Here is a 16352-nt window from a genome sequence, read left to right on the forward strand (position 1 = left end):
ATGAACGGTATTTTTTCATGCAAGTCAATCAATGAAGTGTTTTGTTCTAATGTAGATCAACTTAATTACAAATAAATTATGTGCACTTCTTCGGTGTTTTGGATATAATTTGTGCCAAAATATTATTGTTATTGAAGTTAAGAAAGTGATATATTTGACACTCAATGGTCAAATATGGACTTCCTTTCTTGGGATGGAGTATTTATTAAATGTATGGGAGGGCAATACAAGCCTATGTTCAAGGTATGGACACAAATTTGCAACTATTCCAAATGGAGTACAAAGTGAAAAACGATGAATGAAGCTCCTTTAGAGCAATCTTATTTCTTGGTTAATGAAATATAAGTTCTACGGCTAAGAAAGTTAATTCAATGATTATGCTCCGATGCTTGAAAGATTTGCTTCAAGTTCTTTGAAAAATGAGGGCATACCTTATGATGGCAAATATGTAAATGATGAGAAATGCAAGAGATTTCATCATAAAATAAGAACCCATTTTCTATTAGATAACTTGTGATAAAAAAGTATCACTTTATATCTTGAAAAATTGACACATCACACGATTACCTTAACTAAGCCAAAGTGCATAAAGAAGAATATGGTGATAGAGATGGTATGCTATACTATACAGTTGACTTAGATGGGTAACCTTGCAAAATTGGAGATCTATGTGTGTATTGTTCTAGATTATAGAGAAGATGCAAGAAATTTTATTGAACTGCTAAGCGTTGAAGATGATCCAAAAAGACCTCAAAGCTGACATCATCCGTAAAGAGAACATCCCCACCAGGCACTAGTGGAGCATCAGAATTGTATGTAGCTGAAGGATTTAGTTTCGCCAGTAGGAATCGAGCCTGCACATATTCCAACATACTTGTGAGAACAAGCTCTTGATGACGTTAATTTGATCCACAGCATCCATCTATATGTCTTCACGGAACAGTATTTTAGACATTTGAAAAATAGTCAAACATTGCTAAATATACATGTCAAGTCAAAGGTTTCAATTTTCATGGGAACAAGATGGTTATTTCTTCTATAATCTTTTAAGTTATTCACTTTATCTTGGTCCAAAAGAAAATACTCCCTCCTTCCCAAAGTAAATGTCCACAATAAAAAAGGCACACAGTTTTAGAATTGTGTAATTATTACACTTTTTATTACTTAAATGACAATTTTACCCCTAATACTAGAGAAAGTAATGAATCTTTGTCTCATAATTAAGGTTATAACTGGAAAGTAGGCACCTATTTTTAAAAGTGGACACTTATTTTCATACAAACTAAAACAGAAATGTGGACACTGATATCGGGACGGAGGGAGTAATGAAGATGTTAGCAACTGAAAATAATTAATGACCTGGGATCCATGCTGATCGCATATGACTAAACGGGGTACCGGGAATCTTTCCTTTACTATAGCCTCAGCATCATGAAGAGGAGCTTGTAACAGCTGGGCAAATGCCTGCAAACCAGTAAAAACGTAGCAAGTGAGTAGTATAGGTTCTAGCAACTGGAGATGCCATCTAAATTTCAAGTCTTTGTTTCATATATGACATATTTCATGGCATATTGTAGCAGCTTGTAAGCTCCATCGTAACTAAAGTTATCATTAATGAGATATAAGTGACTAAAGGTTAAAGTAAGGAAATATAAGTGACAGATCTACAAATAATAACAAAAAATTGCCAACTGAAAAACAGCTTTTATGTTGTGAAACAAGAAACCACACTTGGCATGCCTTAACAAGGAAAGAGTGAATTACACCATAAAAGAACAGAGAAAGAATATACACAACACAGAGGATCAAACTGTCGAAGCATAGTCCAAATGGAAATGTATATCTTACAACAAAATTGCTTTGGTTCTTTTAGATTCTTAAAAATGAGAGAAGGGGTATCAACTTTAAAGTAAGACTACCTCGTGTTCAGGCTCATTCTGGTACCCAGCTTTGCGCCATTGGGCAATTGTAGATCCATGAAATACGACGACCGTAAAATAGGAATCTAAAAGAAGGATCCTGTCAGGAGCGATAGATGCCACATCTAAGAGAGCTGGCTCTCCTCCGGAATTAAAAGTGTAAGAGATCAATGAAGGTTGAATCATCACAACTGAATTTGCAACATTTTCTCGGTTCATAACCATCCTAAAATATGCAGTCTCATCTGGGCTGTTGTTGAAGACCTAAAGACAATTGAAACAAGAGTAACACCATCTCAACCTCCAAAAAGAAGCCAATGATGTGTATTTTACTGAATGTATAATCCAAATTAAGTAATACCTGTACAAATTGAGAGCGTCGCAAATTGAATATAAACTGAGGAATTATTGATAACCGTGGAGATAAGACAAATGAAGATGGATTGTCTTTTTGATAGTCTCCAAAGCGAGAACACAGATGTATCAATGACTTATCAAGCCACCTTATAGGATCAAATTCAGCCTGCGTATTGATAATAAGGTATTCACAATATAAAAGGATTCACATACAAGTTACAGTTTGATGTCATTGTCTCTAAGGCAGCAGTTAGGCAAGAGCTTCAAACCCCAGAAAAGATATGCAAAAAGAAAACTTGCTCTAAACATAACAAGTTTCAAAAGAAAGAACATGCAAACAACAAACCCAAGATGATGTATATATTTCAAATAAGTAGAGGTTACAACGAATGTTAACCGAACGCTTACAAGATGAGGCATATATTTTCAATAAGTAGAGGTTACAACGAATGTTCACCGAACGATTACAAGAATCCAAATGTAAGCCAAAATAACCTACTACTTCGAATTGGAGAGGCGGGAATATCAAAATATGTTTTTGCGAATTTGTATTTGTGATCTCTCTACTCAAATGAGCCCTAATTTTGGATTTATCTTAACATGTGCGACAAACGACTTGTGGTCGCCAGCATAGACCTGGTCATTCGAGCATAGCTTGCCAACCCAACTCGCATGGTTTATTTAACCAGCGACACCAAATCACATGCAGGCCAATGTGTAACTCATAAATTATGTAATGTAGCTCCCTCACAAGTTGCGACCACCAACATGTGATCAAGCCTTGCCAGATGCAAGTTGCGGCGAATTTTAACTCGTGACTTTAGGTCGCCGAGCAAGTTGTCGAACTCCGTTTGTGTGTTGATCATCACAAAATTCAACACTTGTTTGGGTTATCTATCACGTATGATGCAAGTGGGGTGTGGTTGTTGGCTATATTATATAGAACCAAAACAGATGAGCAACAAGATATTGTAAAATATTACAGAATTTTCAGATTCAAAGACAACATGGAAACCATATCTATTTTAGGTAACTCTCAATGTCAACTAAATACTCGATTCGTATTTCTTAATCAACTTTGGTACCTCCCCTCTCCCTCATTCTTTCATTTGTATTTTCAACAATTTATTTGATAATCTTTTTGCGGATAGCTTATGGCCCATCAGAAAGAATATGATAGCATGACACTATATTCAAGTTCTATATCACCAAGTAATTTGTAGAAATCATAATCTTTTTTTCAAGGAGTTTCTTACTTATTCAGTGTCTTTTATTTCAATGTGAGAAATTGTCCAAGAACAATAACCCCCTCAAGAACCAACTTTACCCTAGGCTTTGCTACTTCATATCTTTTAACCAAAACACACAAGCTTGTGATATTAGGATAACTGATTTTTTATTGGGACTAGTAGCTATATGGATGTGGAGGTGGTAGAGAGTCGACAAATACGGTAGCAATGTCTTGGCATGGTTGGAGTAACAGGGTCTGGTACTCGTACTTACTTTTTAAGCGGTATGGTATTTTAGTACTTTATCTTTGGCCTTACTTACCAAGATGCTTCTAACTTTTTTCTTCACATGTCCTTATTGTTTTTTTTTTCACATGCTCTTTTTTTTATGTCCCTACTTCTAGTTATATTTTTCTATGTCTCATGCTCTCTAGTACCTTTTCAAAATCCTGAAAAATCCCAAAAGAATTTGTCAAATTTTCGTTTCTCACATGCCTCCCCAAAATCTCTTTTGCATTCACGGATGAGCAATTTGAGGTTGGACATGTTGACCTTAGACATTACTAAGGACATGACCTCGGATAGGAGTACTTAGAGATGTAGGACCAGGGTAGAAAACTAGGTATGGGACCAGTAGTTAGTGTAGTTGGGAAGAAGGGATTTGGACAGGGAAAAGGGGGGGGGGGGGGGGGGGGGGAGTAGAGGGCTCAGTTTAGGCTAGAGATGTGTTTTGCCTTCCTTACCTTCCCCTACTTATTTTTCTTGTGCTTCATTCACAATCTGTTAATCTTTATACCTTTTACCTGCTTGCTCACACTCTTGCCCAAGCCGGGGATCTTCACGAGAACAGCCACTCTACTCCTTTTGAATAGAGGTCCGGTCTGTGCACATCTCACCCACTCCAGACCCTACTTTCAAGTGGGTTTACTAGGTCTGTTTGGTCTGGTTTTGCGGATCTTGATGGAAATAGCCTATCTACCCCTTGGTTGTGTACATCCTACTCAGACTCTACTTTGCTAGGTACGTTTGGTTTACACAAGCTTGTGATATTAGTATATGGTCTACTCATAGTGTTTAATTCTACATGCAAGTATAATAACATTGAGCTATGCTGCTCTTTTGGTGGATCATTATCACTAGTTGGACTATGCACTACATTCTTGATACTAAACTCATTGCTACAGTAAAAGAAGTTGCTCCGTCATCTTGAGACACCATAAAATATATATCCTAGAGACATGCACACACGTCATATATGATAAGAAACATCTAGCTAATAAGGCAGGAATCTTAAAACTATAAGAAAAAATATCATGTCCCTAGGTTAAGTCAATAGACTTGTCACAGAGAAAGTTTTAGGAGGTTGTATGCCATGCATTTAAGTTGAAAAGCATATATAGATTTTCACATTTACTGAAGATACAATACGACCATTTGCTGGCTTTATACCCTCAAAACCAAACTACTTGATTAAAACTAGGTAGAGCAATCTTCTCTTGAAGATCTCTATCATTTTCATCTCCTATCCTTGTCTCCCCATTCACTCTCTATTTCTCAATCTCTCTCTCTTTCCCTGAAATACCCTAAAAGTGTCGATTCATATATCATATTGCAGAAGAAAGTGTAGTTCTTTTTAGGCAATGCAAACTAGGGCTCCTACATGATTTGCATACTACATACTATTGCATTTATCCACAACAGTGCACCTCCTTCCTTAATTGGTGTGTTCAAGCTGCAGTAATCAGGAAGTGCTTCTCTAATGTTTGCTTCTTTGCTCATTGAACTCAGAAGAAGAAATAGACTCAAATGATTCACACGATGTGTTGCTGCTTCTTCTCAAGCTGGGATTCAAGTTTGACCTCTCTCTGACCCTCTGCAAATTCATTACTCTTTGTTTCACATTTGAGGTTGACTTTTCTGCAATAAAAATTCACAATTTTCTAACCATAACTGACTCATCTTTCATTTGACATGGAAGAGTTGCTTCAAAAGCATGGAATTATTTCTCCCCATAGAGGTGCAAGTCTGTAACCATTAACACATGCAAAGTTGAGAAGCCTCAGCCCTCAACCACCGAGCTGCCCCATTAGTTTCAAAACATGTCTGTATAAAATTCTTCATTCATCTTTAAATTTGCTTCTGCATGTAAGAAGCTAAATGATAAAATCAAGCTAAAGCAGAACACTTGAGTCACAACTAAGACACAAAGACGAGAAGATAATCACAAAAGCTACTTCATCTAGATTTTGTAAGGAATTACACCTTATTAATCTATTACATGATCATTGTTACCTCAGTCTCCATCTTAAAAGAAACTTGGCGTGCCATGACTACAGCAGCTGCTTCTTGGTCAAACCCAGCAGTCAAATCCTATTAATAATGTAAAAGCAATTTCACCATTTTCAATTAAAATTCAATCAGAATTACAATTCAATGTTCTAGTCTATGCAATAGAATAATGTGCCAGTGAAAGATTGGAATAATAGAAAGACAAAGTGCTTCGAAAGTGTTTCCTAGAACAAAGGAGCGACAGTTTAGAAAGAAGTTAGCAATAACACATTCACCCAGAATAGTTGGTATAATATGCACTAAAATTAGTGGTCATCAATGAAAACTTCCCTATTGGCATTTGTTATCCATGTATAAAACCAGTGATCAACAATTGCGGCTCACATAATATTGTGCTTTAGCTTATTCTTATATCATTTTTTATTATTTTCATAGAAGGAAACGGAGAAAAGACTAACTCATTTCGCCAGTTCAATGTGTCATATCATCCCTCCTAATTTAAACATTTCATGATTGATATCAATCGGGCAATCCCAGTAAAGATAAAGAAGATCAGGAGTAATAGCATTCAACTTGACAGGTTGTGCAGGTGTATGTAAACATCAGAAAAGATTTCCTGGACTGAAAAACGTCTTTTGGTCTTCCTTTCCTATGCATTTACAGTGGCAAGTAAAGAAAATACTCATGAGAAGATTATTACCATAAATGAAGTCAAACTAGCTCTGAATTCAGAAATAGCATATTTAATGAACCAGGAGCATGAAATTGAGTCTGAGGCTAAAACCAATAGCTTGCCTGTATGCTTCCTTGCCCAGTGACCCATCTTCTGGATAAGGTGGTAGCTCGAAGCCTCATTTGTCCACTGCTACTTTGATAACTGGAGCATATTATCTACAGCAAGTCAGAAGAGTTCCACATTGCAAGCCACAGAGGGTCATAGCCAATCTTTAAAGAAATCAAGCAATAAAAAATGTTACCAAGTCAAAAATTGGAAATAGAACTGATTGTTTGCTGCTTGACCAGTAACATCCAGAATCTCCTTCTTTGAAATATCAAATATTAAGCATAAAGAAGTAGATTTGTCGAGCCCACACATCTTCCAAGCAGTAGTACCGCCTTGACCAATTGCAGTATCGGAGCATAAAGGACCTTTCTGCATAATGACAAGAAGTAGTCAACATCTGAGGTAAATCCAAATAAACTAGCTCACCAAAGCACCATATTGACCTTTTCAAGTGATGCACATGGACCAATAACACCCTGAACTTTGACATCCTTTGAACAGGTTATCTCAAACATACCACTGCATGATGTTTGAAGCATAAAGTAAGAACTGAATCAACAGTTATTTGAAAAGCAATAACTGCAAAATAACAATTACGAATCACCAAAAGCAGCGAAAAGAGATTAAACTCTAGATATGGTTTTGTATTCTGATTTCTATAATCGCTCTTGATTACATAAAAGTAGGAAAAACTATTGTGTTTTGAAAGATTTGAAACCGAGGCTTCTTAAAAGTTAAAAAATTAATGCCATGTTTATGATATAAAACCCATTAACAAAATAGTCTTGTGTAGAAAATGTCTTATAAACTGTTCAGAATTTATTGAAAACGAAAAGAGTTGCCAAGCACTGTTTTCTTCATCGCCTTTTTAGAAAAATATAAACAGAAAATTGAATTTATAATTGTTGCTAGGTATCTAACGACCACATGATACGAATGAGAAATCATAAAGCAACTATGTTTATCATACGAACTTCATGATACTAATTTATTTAAGTAACAACGTGAAGCATCATTGGTGTCTGCTACGATATATGTTCACTTGCAGTTCAAATTTCATGAAAATTAAAAGCAAGTTTTACCACAGAATTGCACAACCATTTCCATCCTACCTCTGTAAGAATTAGTTCCAAGGGGTATGGCCACTGACTTTCAATTACAATAGGAAGTCATGGTGTATGAAATTTGCAAATAGAATCATAGTAATTGATCAGGCTAGAGCACTCTTCAATGATAATCTGGATTCCTGTGTAACGGTAAGTTCTAAAGAACACACTAAGAGCCGCTACATTATGTAGAAAAAAGAGCCTGCTAAGCTGCTAAGTTATGCTTTCAAAATACTCGCCCATCAACAATAACATCCACATAAGAGTACGGGAACATAAATACAAATTGTGGACTTGAGGCCATATAGTGAAGGTCAATATTAAAATTGAGTGGATAAGGAACAAGGTCATGGTGATACTTTAAGTATTACAAGATTACGGGAAAATAACTACATTGGAATGTAAGTAAGGTTAAATTTTAGTATAGCTCATTTTATGTCAAGCAGACTTGTTCCAAAGGGGGATGCATCTAGAAAGGTATAGGAAAACACACATAACCAATCGAATCAAATTATGGGCTTGACAACAGATAAGGATGATAGATGAATGCAATTCATATTGCTGAGTAATTAAGTTGGACTTGACCATTGTGATTCACAGTACAGGCTTTCTTGAGTTGAACTTCACCAGATGATTATCTCATCAGTTGCTAAATCAAGGATTTTTTCCTTGAGCAACATAATGATCTATGATGATAGATATTCTGGAGACTGATTAAAAGAAGTTTGACCATTTGGCTTTCAGACAAATGCCAACTTGTTGGAACTAAAAGATGCCACATACCCAAAAGTCAAAAAGAATCATACGAAAAGGTATTGACTGATTCTGAATCAATTGTATTTTCAATCCTGTAAGAAATTCTGAACTATAAATTGTTTTCAAAGTAAGATTTATATCTGTGCTAGTTATGCTCATCACCATCCCACAGCCAGTTGCCCTTCAAATCTTGGGTGCATGGTGGTGGGGCAGAGTAAGGATTGCAACATTTACATTTAAAGGAAACACGTGTGCGATGAAGTGACAAGGTTAGCAGCATGACTCTATCAAAGCATTACTTTCAACAGAACCAAACATGTAGAGAGATCCCACAATTGCTGCTACAAAGCTCTCATTTGACTATCCCTACATGCAAGATGTAAGAGCCCCCTTCATAGATATAGACTGAACAACAAAAGGTCTAGGAAAAACTTATAATGCTAAACCAAATATCAAATGGAAAGAAGGAGTTCAAACCAAACCCTTACTTTGAGGATAGACCCAGCTCATTATCCCCAGACTGAAAAACACATAGTAGAGAATCTTTAAAAACAGAATGGCCAAAGCTTTCTGCTAGCACAACTAGTCCTCCAGTTCTTTCAACTGCAATTTTGAGCTCAGCTACCCCAACCTTGAAGGAATAAACAATTACATTAATGATCCCTTCATTGCAAAAACAGTAAGTAATAAAAATTGAAGCAGATACAAGAGAGCAAGAAACAGTATGCAATGTATTATATTGAAGAAACAAAATGACCTTCAACTACCAAATCAAGTACACAGCAATGACCATTCCTCAGTTGGCAAATTCTAAATTTTAGAAGATAGATGTATTAAAATTTGAGGGTGACGCTTTGTGGTTCTCTATCCAACCACTTGAATTAATCATTGCCTAATTCTTTATATCTGTTAGACTGTTACATCTTCATCAATAAAGATTATTAGCCAACAAACATAACCTTGTATTATCTTCAGTGACCGCCTTTGGCATGTCGATTGACACGTTTGTTTGATGTGCTTAACACTATTATATTCATACAGTTAATTAATAACAAAGGGTATTGTACTGTTTAAAGACAACAACCTCTATATGTCATATATTCATACCTCATCAGGCAAACCTGAATTAGTGGGTTATTTTCCTTAACTGGTCACATTTCATAACAATGCCACTAATAAGCAATTAGCCACAAAGAAAATGAAGTCAACCATTTGCATATATAGCACCGTCATTCGAGAAAGAGCATTGAGAAGGGCATATGTTATGGGTTTATGGGTTTAAAGCTGATATAAAAGTTATGTGCAGTTTGCATGGATGACTCTTAATTGGAAACAATATGTATCTTGTTTTCTTATCGTTTTCCTATTTTCTAGTTTTATTATCTTTTCCATATTTCTTTGGTGATCGACCCAACAAATGATGCATTTGTCCACCCACAATGTCCAAAGAAAAGTTATAATAGCACGACCCTATCAGTGACAACCATCAGCAGCGTTCTAGAAGCCGGATTATCTAATCCACACTTAACCAAGTAAGCATTAGGTGCCTATGATCTAATACCGACTTAGGTCATGGGCAATAAGTCTCAAAAATAAAAAGTTGCACAATATTACAAGGAAGAAATAACATGTGTAATCAGTTGTTTAGGTGCGACTCATTAGCAGGGTGGAGAATAGGAGTCAAAGCAAAAGATCACCTGATCAAGAGCACAAGCAAACACATCAAGTACATGTCCTTGATGTACGAGCTGCTTTGAGAGCCCTTCATATAACTTAACTGCTTTATGAAAGAAAGGAGCAGCATCTTTATCTAGATCCTTGTGAGAACGAATAGGTTCAGTCAAACTTTTTGACACTATCTGAAATTTTGAAGACAAGAAAAACAAGATTTTAGAACCCACATGCAACAAAAGATTGACCTCTTCAATAAATGTCTACAATAACAACATTAAAGAATCCATTGACAGTATATGAATAGGAATAATTTATTTTCGTTGGGTTGTTCTCTTCGAGGGGTGAGGGGGTTGCTACACATTCATTGGAGATATATCTTACTACAATCAACGGTTGGTGTAGCAATCAGCTACTAGAAAGATGCATAAAGTGTAAAACGTGAAATCAACTAAATAATCATTACTTTGAAATAATAATATTCACCACATAAGTCAGTGGCAAGCTTTAATTTTAATATCCTTGAGATTAGAAAACTCACACAGCCTGGCCCTTCGGTGGATGGCCCACCCAAAAATGCCATAATTCTAGCACCAGAACCAGGAACACATGCTCCCAACAGATGAGCAGCCACAGTCAATGCAGTGCCAGTGCACCTAGGTGCCCTTTGATCTCCAGGAACTGGCCAGGAATCTTTTTGAAGCTCATCCAATACCTGATGAAATATCAAATTTTAACTATCAAACAAGCCTAAGAAGCTCAAATCAAAGGTACATTTCAGCAAAACAGGTTTGGTAATGTAACAATGACGCCAAGAATCTATGCTGTAACCCCTCCCCCAACAAAAAAATTCCGAAACTAGAATGCACTTGGTGGAACATTTTTATTCCAAAAAGTAGTTCCATGTAGTGTAAAATAACACAATGTACTCAAATCTATAGCTCAAACTTTCACAATTTAGAAGGTGGACTCTAGAACCGTGGGAATATAAAGGATAGGCATTTTTTATCATTAAAAACAAACATTTGATGATACCAAAACATTATGAAAGAAATGTAGTGCTCTAAAATCTGCCGATGTGATGCATGCCAGAGCAGCAATTGTAGTAATGATAATGAAGAAAGAAAATGAAAAGAAGAAAGAAAAGGCTACTCTACTAACCATTTAATTGTTTAAGGTAACTGATACTGGTTTACAAACCAAACCAAACAAGCGAGCCCGGTATATGTGAGGTGGGGTTTGGTTTACAAACATTAGGAACAAAAATATATATCATGGCAATGAACACAGTATTAATTCAAAAACATGATTCCGTAACAACATAAACATGTTATATGGTGTCTGAAGATTAGACATTTAAGTATAAACATATACCGAATTGAGAGCAAACTCGCACTCTGCAGCTGGCAATAAGAACCTTGAAACATTATCCTGCAAGTGCCCGTCCCTGGTCCCAGGAACACCAGTCATAGACGATCTTGCTTTCTTCAGAAAGAAACCTATCTGCTCCAAAACCTGATCTTTACTAATCTCCTTACTCCCGTTAAACACATAAACCTTAGGCATTTTCCCAAAAAATCCCAACTCATGCACACAAACATACCTCCCAAAAGTAATCAAACCCACAAGTGAATTACCCGGTATCTCCCCAATCGCCCGCGAAAGACCCGATCTCAGAAACCCAATTTCCTCCTCAATGATACAAGTATCCACGACAAATAAAAACACCTGAGAGGTAATTAGTGACGTGGGTTTTTCGTTCTGGAGTTCGTATTCGATGGTGGTGTACTGGGGGAAGAGCTCGGCCGGGAGATTGTCCTCCGTGATTGATTGGTAGTGGTGGGGAAAGTGGTTCCGGTGAAGGCAGAAGGAGCAGATCCATATTTTGGTGGAGAAATCAACAATTGAGAACGGATTGAGGATAGATCGACAATTACGGCATCGTAGAGGCGTGTAAGGGAGGAGAGGGGTGGTGTTTGGTAAGGGTTTGAGCGGTGTGTAGATAGCCGAAACGGGAATGATGCATTGAGCGGCCTCTTGTTTGGTACCAGGCAGCACATTCCACGGCATCCGCACGGCGTCCTGAGTTTCCAAATCCAAGAATTCCGTCATCTTGATAAATCAATTTGATATGATCACACAGCAAATGTGAGGGAAATCGTCTTTTGGTTTTCTGAACAATTGCTGATCAGTGAACTACAGAGGATCCTGTTACAATGGGGGGGAAAGACCGGTGAATCAATTTTGGTTAAATGTCATTTCCAACCCCTCAATTGGTTAAATGTTGTCACAACTAGTACTATACTTTCACTTTATTATAACTTAGCCACTAGATTTTAAAAATCATCAATAAAATCATCCAACTTTCGAGTATCGTTATAAATATGATTTCAAATTTAGAATATCATTATGTTAATCAACGAAATTTCATTCGATTTTGGGGCCGTTTACCCAAATGCTTACTCGGTAAGCACTTATCGATAGGAATCAACATTATAATTTATTTTTATCGGATAAGATTGTAGTATATTAAAACGGTATCCTATGCAACAATTTACCCGGTAAACGCTTACCCGGGTAAGAGTCATCACCCTCACTTACCGAGTAAGACTCTCCATTCTTATCATCGCTCTTATCAGGTAAGATTCTTGGCTTTTGTCATATTCATCCGATGAGAAAAATTGCTCAATAAACACTTACCGGGTAAGCGTTTAGTAAACGGCTCCTTAGTAAGTAATGACTGGTGTCATTTACATCTAATTTTTTACTTTGTTTTTATATTTAAATGAATGGTGTAATTTATTTTGTATTTTAGCTTGTGAGTTCACTTGGGCCTGTAAACGAACCGAATGAACGCGAATGGAAGCTTGTTCATGTTCGTTCATTCAACTTAACCGAACAAAGGTATAAACACAAACAGTAAATAAACAAAAAAAATTGTGTCAATGTTTGTTCATTTCGAAACTGGTTGTGTTCATGTTCGTTTATTAAGATGCTAAATAAACATGAACAAACAGACTTAAACAAACATAAATAAATATAAACAGATGAACACAAAGAAACAACGACAACCACCATTACATGTTAATTTTCTTTTACTAGTAAACATCAATTATCCATAGTTTAAATAGAAAAAACAATCACTATTCATCATCATCGTCGTTTAAACAAAAAACAGTTCACCACCATGATTCTTCTAAGTTCATTGCTCGTGAACATAAGAAAAACATCGTTTATCTTCAATCATCATGGAAGATTAGCATATATCATATTATCATTTTCCTACATCACAAATAAAATAATTATTAATTATTGTAATAAAACAAGTATTAGAATTGAAAATATTAAGAAAATTACCATGTTTTTCCTCATGTGTAGTCCATAATAATGACGATACCGCTTGGCTCCAAAGGTCAAAAGTGTCAGAAGGTTTCAAGTTCAAATCTAAGGAGTAACAAAAATCTCCTTGTGGCCACGGAGGTTCAAATGTGGTGACTCCGGGCTACGTGCAAAGCAGGTAGTCGCCCTGAAATTAGTCGGCTCGCATAACGAGTTGGATATCCAGGTTAATCAAAAAATATGACGATACCAATCAACTTTAGAAATGAGCATATCTATCATTTTTGTTCCTAAAGAGGAATGATGGGGATCAATAACTCTCTCACCAACACTAAAAGTTGATTCTTAAGGAACAATTGTTACTGTTGATCGAAAATAACACAAATGAAAATCAACAAAATACAAGTATCCAATATTTGTCAAATTTCTTTTTCATCGTAAGAGTCATGTCTCTCGTGTATTTACTCTCATCCAAAGTCAAATCATTCAATAATTCTTTTATCTTATACAACTTATAAATAAATTAGATGTAGGATACTCAAGGCCTATAAGATGAAAAAACAGTGCATGAGAATTAGGTGTTTAGATTAATAAATTTGACTTGTAATAAAGATCATAAAAAAAATCAATAATACCTTAAAAGAATTGTTACCTCGTTGAAAATCCCCAAGAAGGACCAAATACCTTCAAAACTTTCATAATGCTATGCAGTCGGTAAAGTCTTGTATGTTTCGTTCGACAAAATTAACAAACGCTTCTTTAATGTCCAAAGTCCTAGACAACATAGCATATGTAGCATCCTGCAGAGTACTAACATCGAAGACAAATGCTTATTTGATAAGGATAATTGCTTCTCCTGACCCTGAATATGTTGTTTTCTCTACTCATAATTCCTTTTTTATCATCAATAACTTATCCATACTCCTTAAAAAGTAATTATATCATGTTCACCTACTTTTCTCAATATGTGTGTGTATATATATGTTCATATTTTGTGAGCATATATGCGAAGGAATTATATAGAAGATGGAGAAGAGATTAAAAAATATATATATATATATATATATATATATATATATATATGAAGAGGCTACGTGATGGTGTAATTGTCTAATGTACATATTAATAGGTTCGTAATAATCATATTAAATCCAATAAATAAAAGAATATCGGGTTCATTAGGTTGGGTTGGGTTCAAATGATCATAACCCAATTTCAACCCAATACCTATGTCTGAAGATTTTACAATTCAATTAGACGTCTGGTTGTTTTGGGTTGGGTTATTTCTCGTTGGATTGGGTTGGTTGTGTTGACCTGATTTTTGAGCACCCCTACTCGCACTAACATTGTGAATGATGTATTTTATTTTCGACAAACCATCTTGAACCAACAAATTGAGAATGTGTGCACAACACCGCACATGGAATAACTTCCCCCCAACAACAAGCTTTTTCTGAAAGTTCATAATTTCCATCAACTTTGTAGCTACCACATCATTAGTTGTAGCATTGTCAACCGTCAAAGTAGCAACCTTCGTCTCAATATTCCACTCTTTTAAATACTTGAAGAGGGAATCTGATAATCCCAGAATGATCAAGTAACTATGTAATTCAACAATCAAGAACAACAATCTAGAGATCAAATCATTATGTATATTGATAAATTCTCTCAATACATGTTTCTCTCTCTAGAATGTAGTACAGTAAGTTCTTACTTCAAGTTACACCAACACATGTTATTTATTATTTATCAGGAGAAATCATCATGAATCAATCTTATCTTTACTAGATGGTCTTTGTATCCACTCTTTTTTTCATCAGATGATTGTAGCACTAATGATTTTTACTTTTTGACTTCTTTTAGAGAAGGTTTTCTTGAACTTCTCAATCTTTTCATCTCTTTCAACTTGAAGAGCTTTGGCTGCAGCCAAATCTTCTTCAAAGCGATCAACATTCTTCATATTGGACTAAGGAGGAGGAGGAGGAGGCTTACGAAGAATGTTTGAGCCAACATATCTTTGAAGACTTTCAACTTTCTTTTTCTTTCTTGATTATTCCTCTTCTTCAAGTGTCATAATTCCTTTTCTTTTATCTACAATTATTGTAGAGGTAATAGTTTTGACATGCAAGGGAGGTTCTAGTAGTAAGAAAGCATAATATGATGGAACTGTAGTCGTATCCGATAAAGTTGTCGAAAATTTCTCTATAGTTTTAACTGTATCACATTCTTGAGGCGCTTGATTAGATTATGGAATGGTGGCAACATCCAGAGCTTGAATAACAGCAACTTCGAATTTTTGAATAATCCGATCAAAATTCTCCCCCTCAACTAAGTTTCTTCAATCTTGATTTTCTTGAGATTTGTCCCCCTCAATGGAAGAGATTTATCCCCCCCTCAATAAAAGCTTCTTCCTCTGGATCAACATGATCATCTTCTTGAATAACATCAAGAAAATATTTACTGGAAGAGTCTGAGTCTTCATTCGATAGTGCATATGAGATATCATCTTTATCTGATCTTATGCTAGTGGATTAACGGACATTCTTCCCTTACTAGCACTACGATTTGGATCAAGCAAAGACTTCGACTATAAAATGACGTTATTAAATAACATCCCAAGCTTTTTGGGGAGTCGTTTTGTGATGTACAACAATTATCTGTCCTTGGCAAAAAAATGAGGAGTTGGATCTTGTCCCTGAAAATTGTTGATTAAGGTTTTAAAGGATGAGTTGGCTTACCTCAGATTGCTTATCCATCTTTGCATGCAAATCATGAAGCGAATCCTGGATGTTATTAGTATCGGATTTTGTGGACGCTTTTCCATTTCTCTAACAGCAAATCCGATGGAGGTACCCAGGTTTTGAGCTATTTAAATCAGATTGATGAGAATTGAGCTGGGATT

At 35.8% G+C, this 16352-nt stretch overlaps 1 protein-coding gene across 1 annotated transcript; it reads right to left on the reverse strand.

Moving 5' to 3' along the window:
* Nucleotides 1-506: 506 nt before the first annotated feature.
* On the reverse strand, nucleotides 507-12223 carry LOC112502603 (protein transport protein SEC23-like). Its single transcript, XM_025106555.1, has 12 exons — nucleotides 11486-12223; nucleotides 10653-10826; nucleotides 10138-10299; nucleotides 8929-9071; nucleotides 7022-7097; nucleotides 6772-6947; nucleotides 6590-6671; nucleotides 5798-5875; nucleotides 2281-2442; nucleotides 1920-2183; nucleotides 1360-1464; nucleotides 507-854 (listed from the first exon to the last, which is right to left on the reverse strand). Exons 1-12 carry the CDS (start codon nucleotides 12221-12223, stop codon nucleotides 711-713), a joined length of 2304 nt encoding a protein of 767 aa, XP_024962323.1. The 3' UTR covers nucleotides 507-710.
* Between the last annotated feature and the right edge of the window lie 4129 nt (nucleotides 12224-16352).

Source organism: Cynara cardunculus, unplaced genomic scaffold (assembly GCF_001531365.2).
Source record: "Cynara cardunculus var. scolymus isolate 2C unplaced genomic scaffold, CcrdV1 Un_Scaffold_1656, whole genome shotgun sequence".
Taxonomy (NCBI): domain Eukaryota; kingdom Viridiplantae; phylum Streptophyta; class Magnoliopsida; order Asterales; family Asteraceae; genus Cynara; species Cynara cardunculus.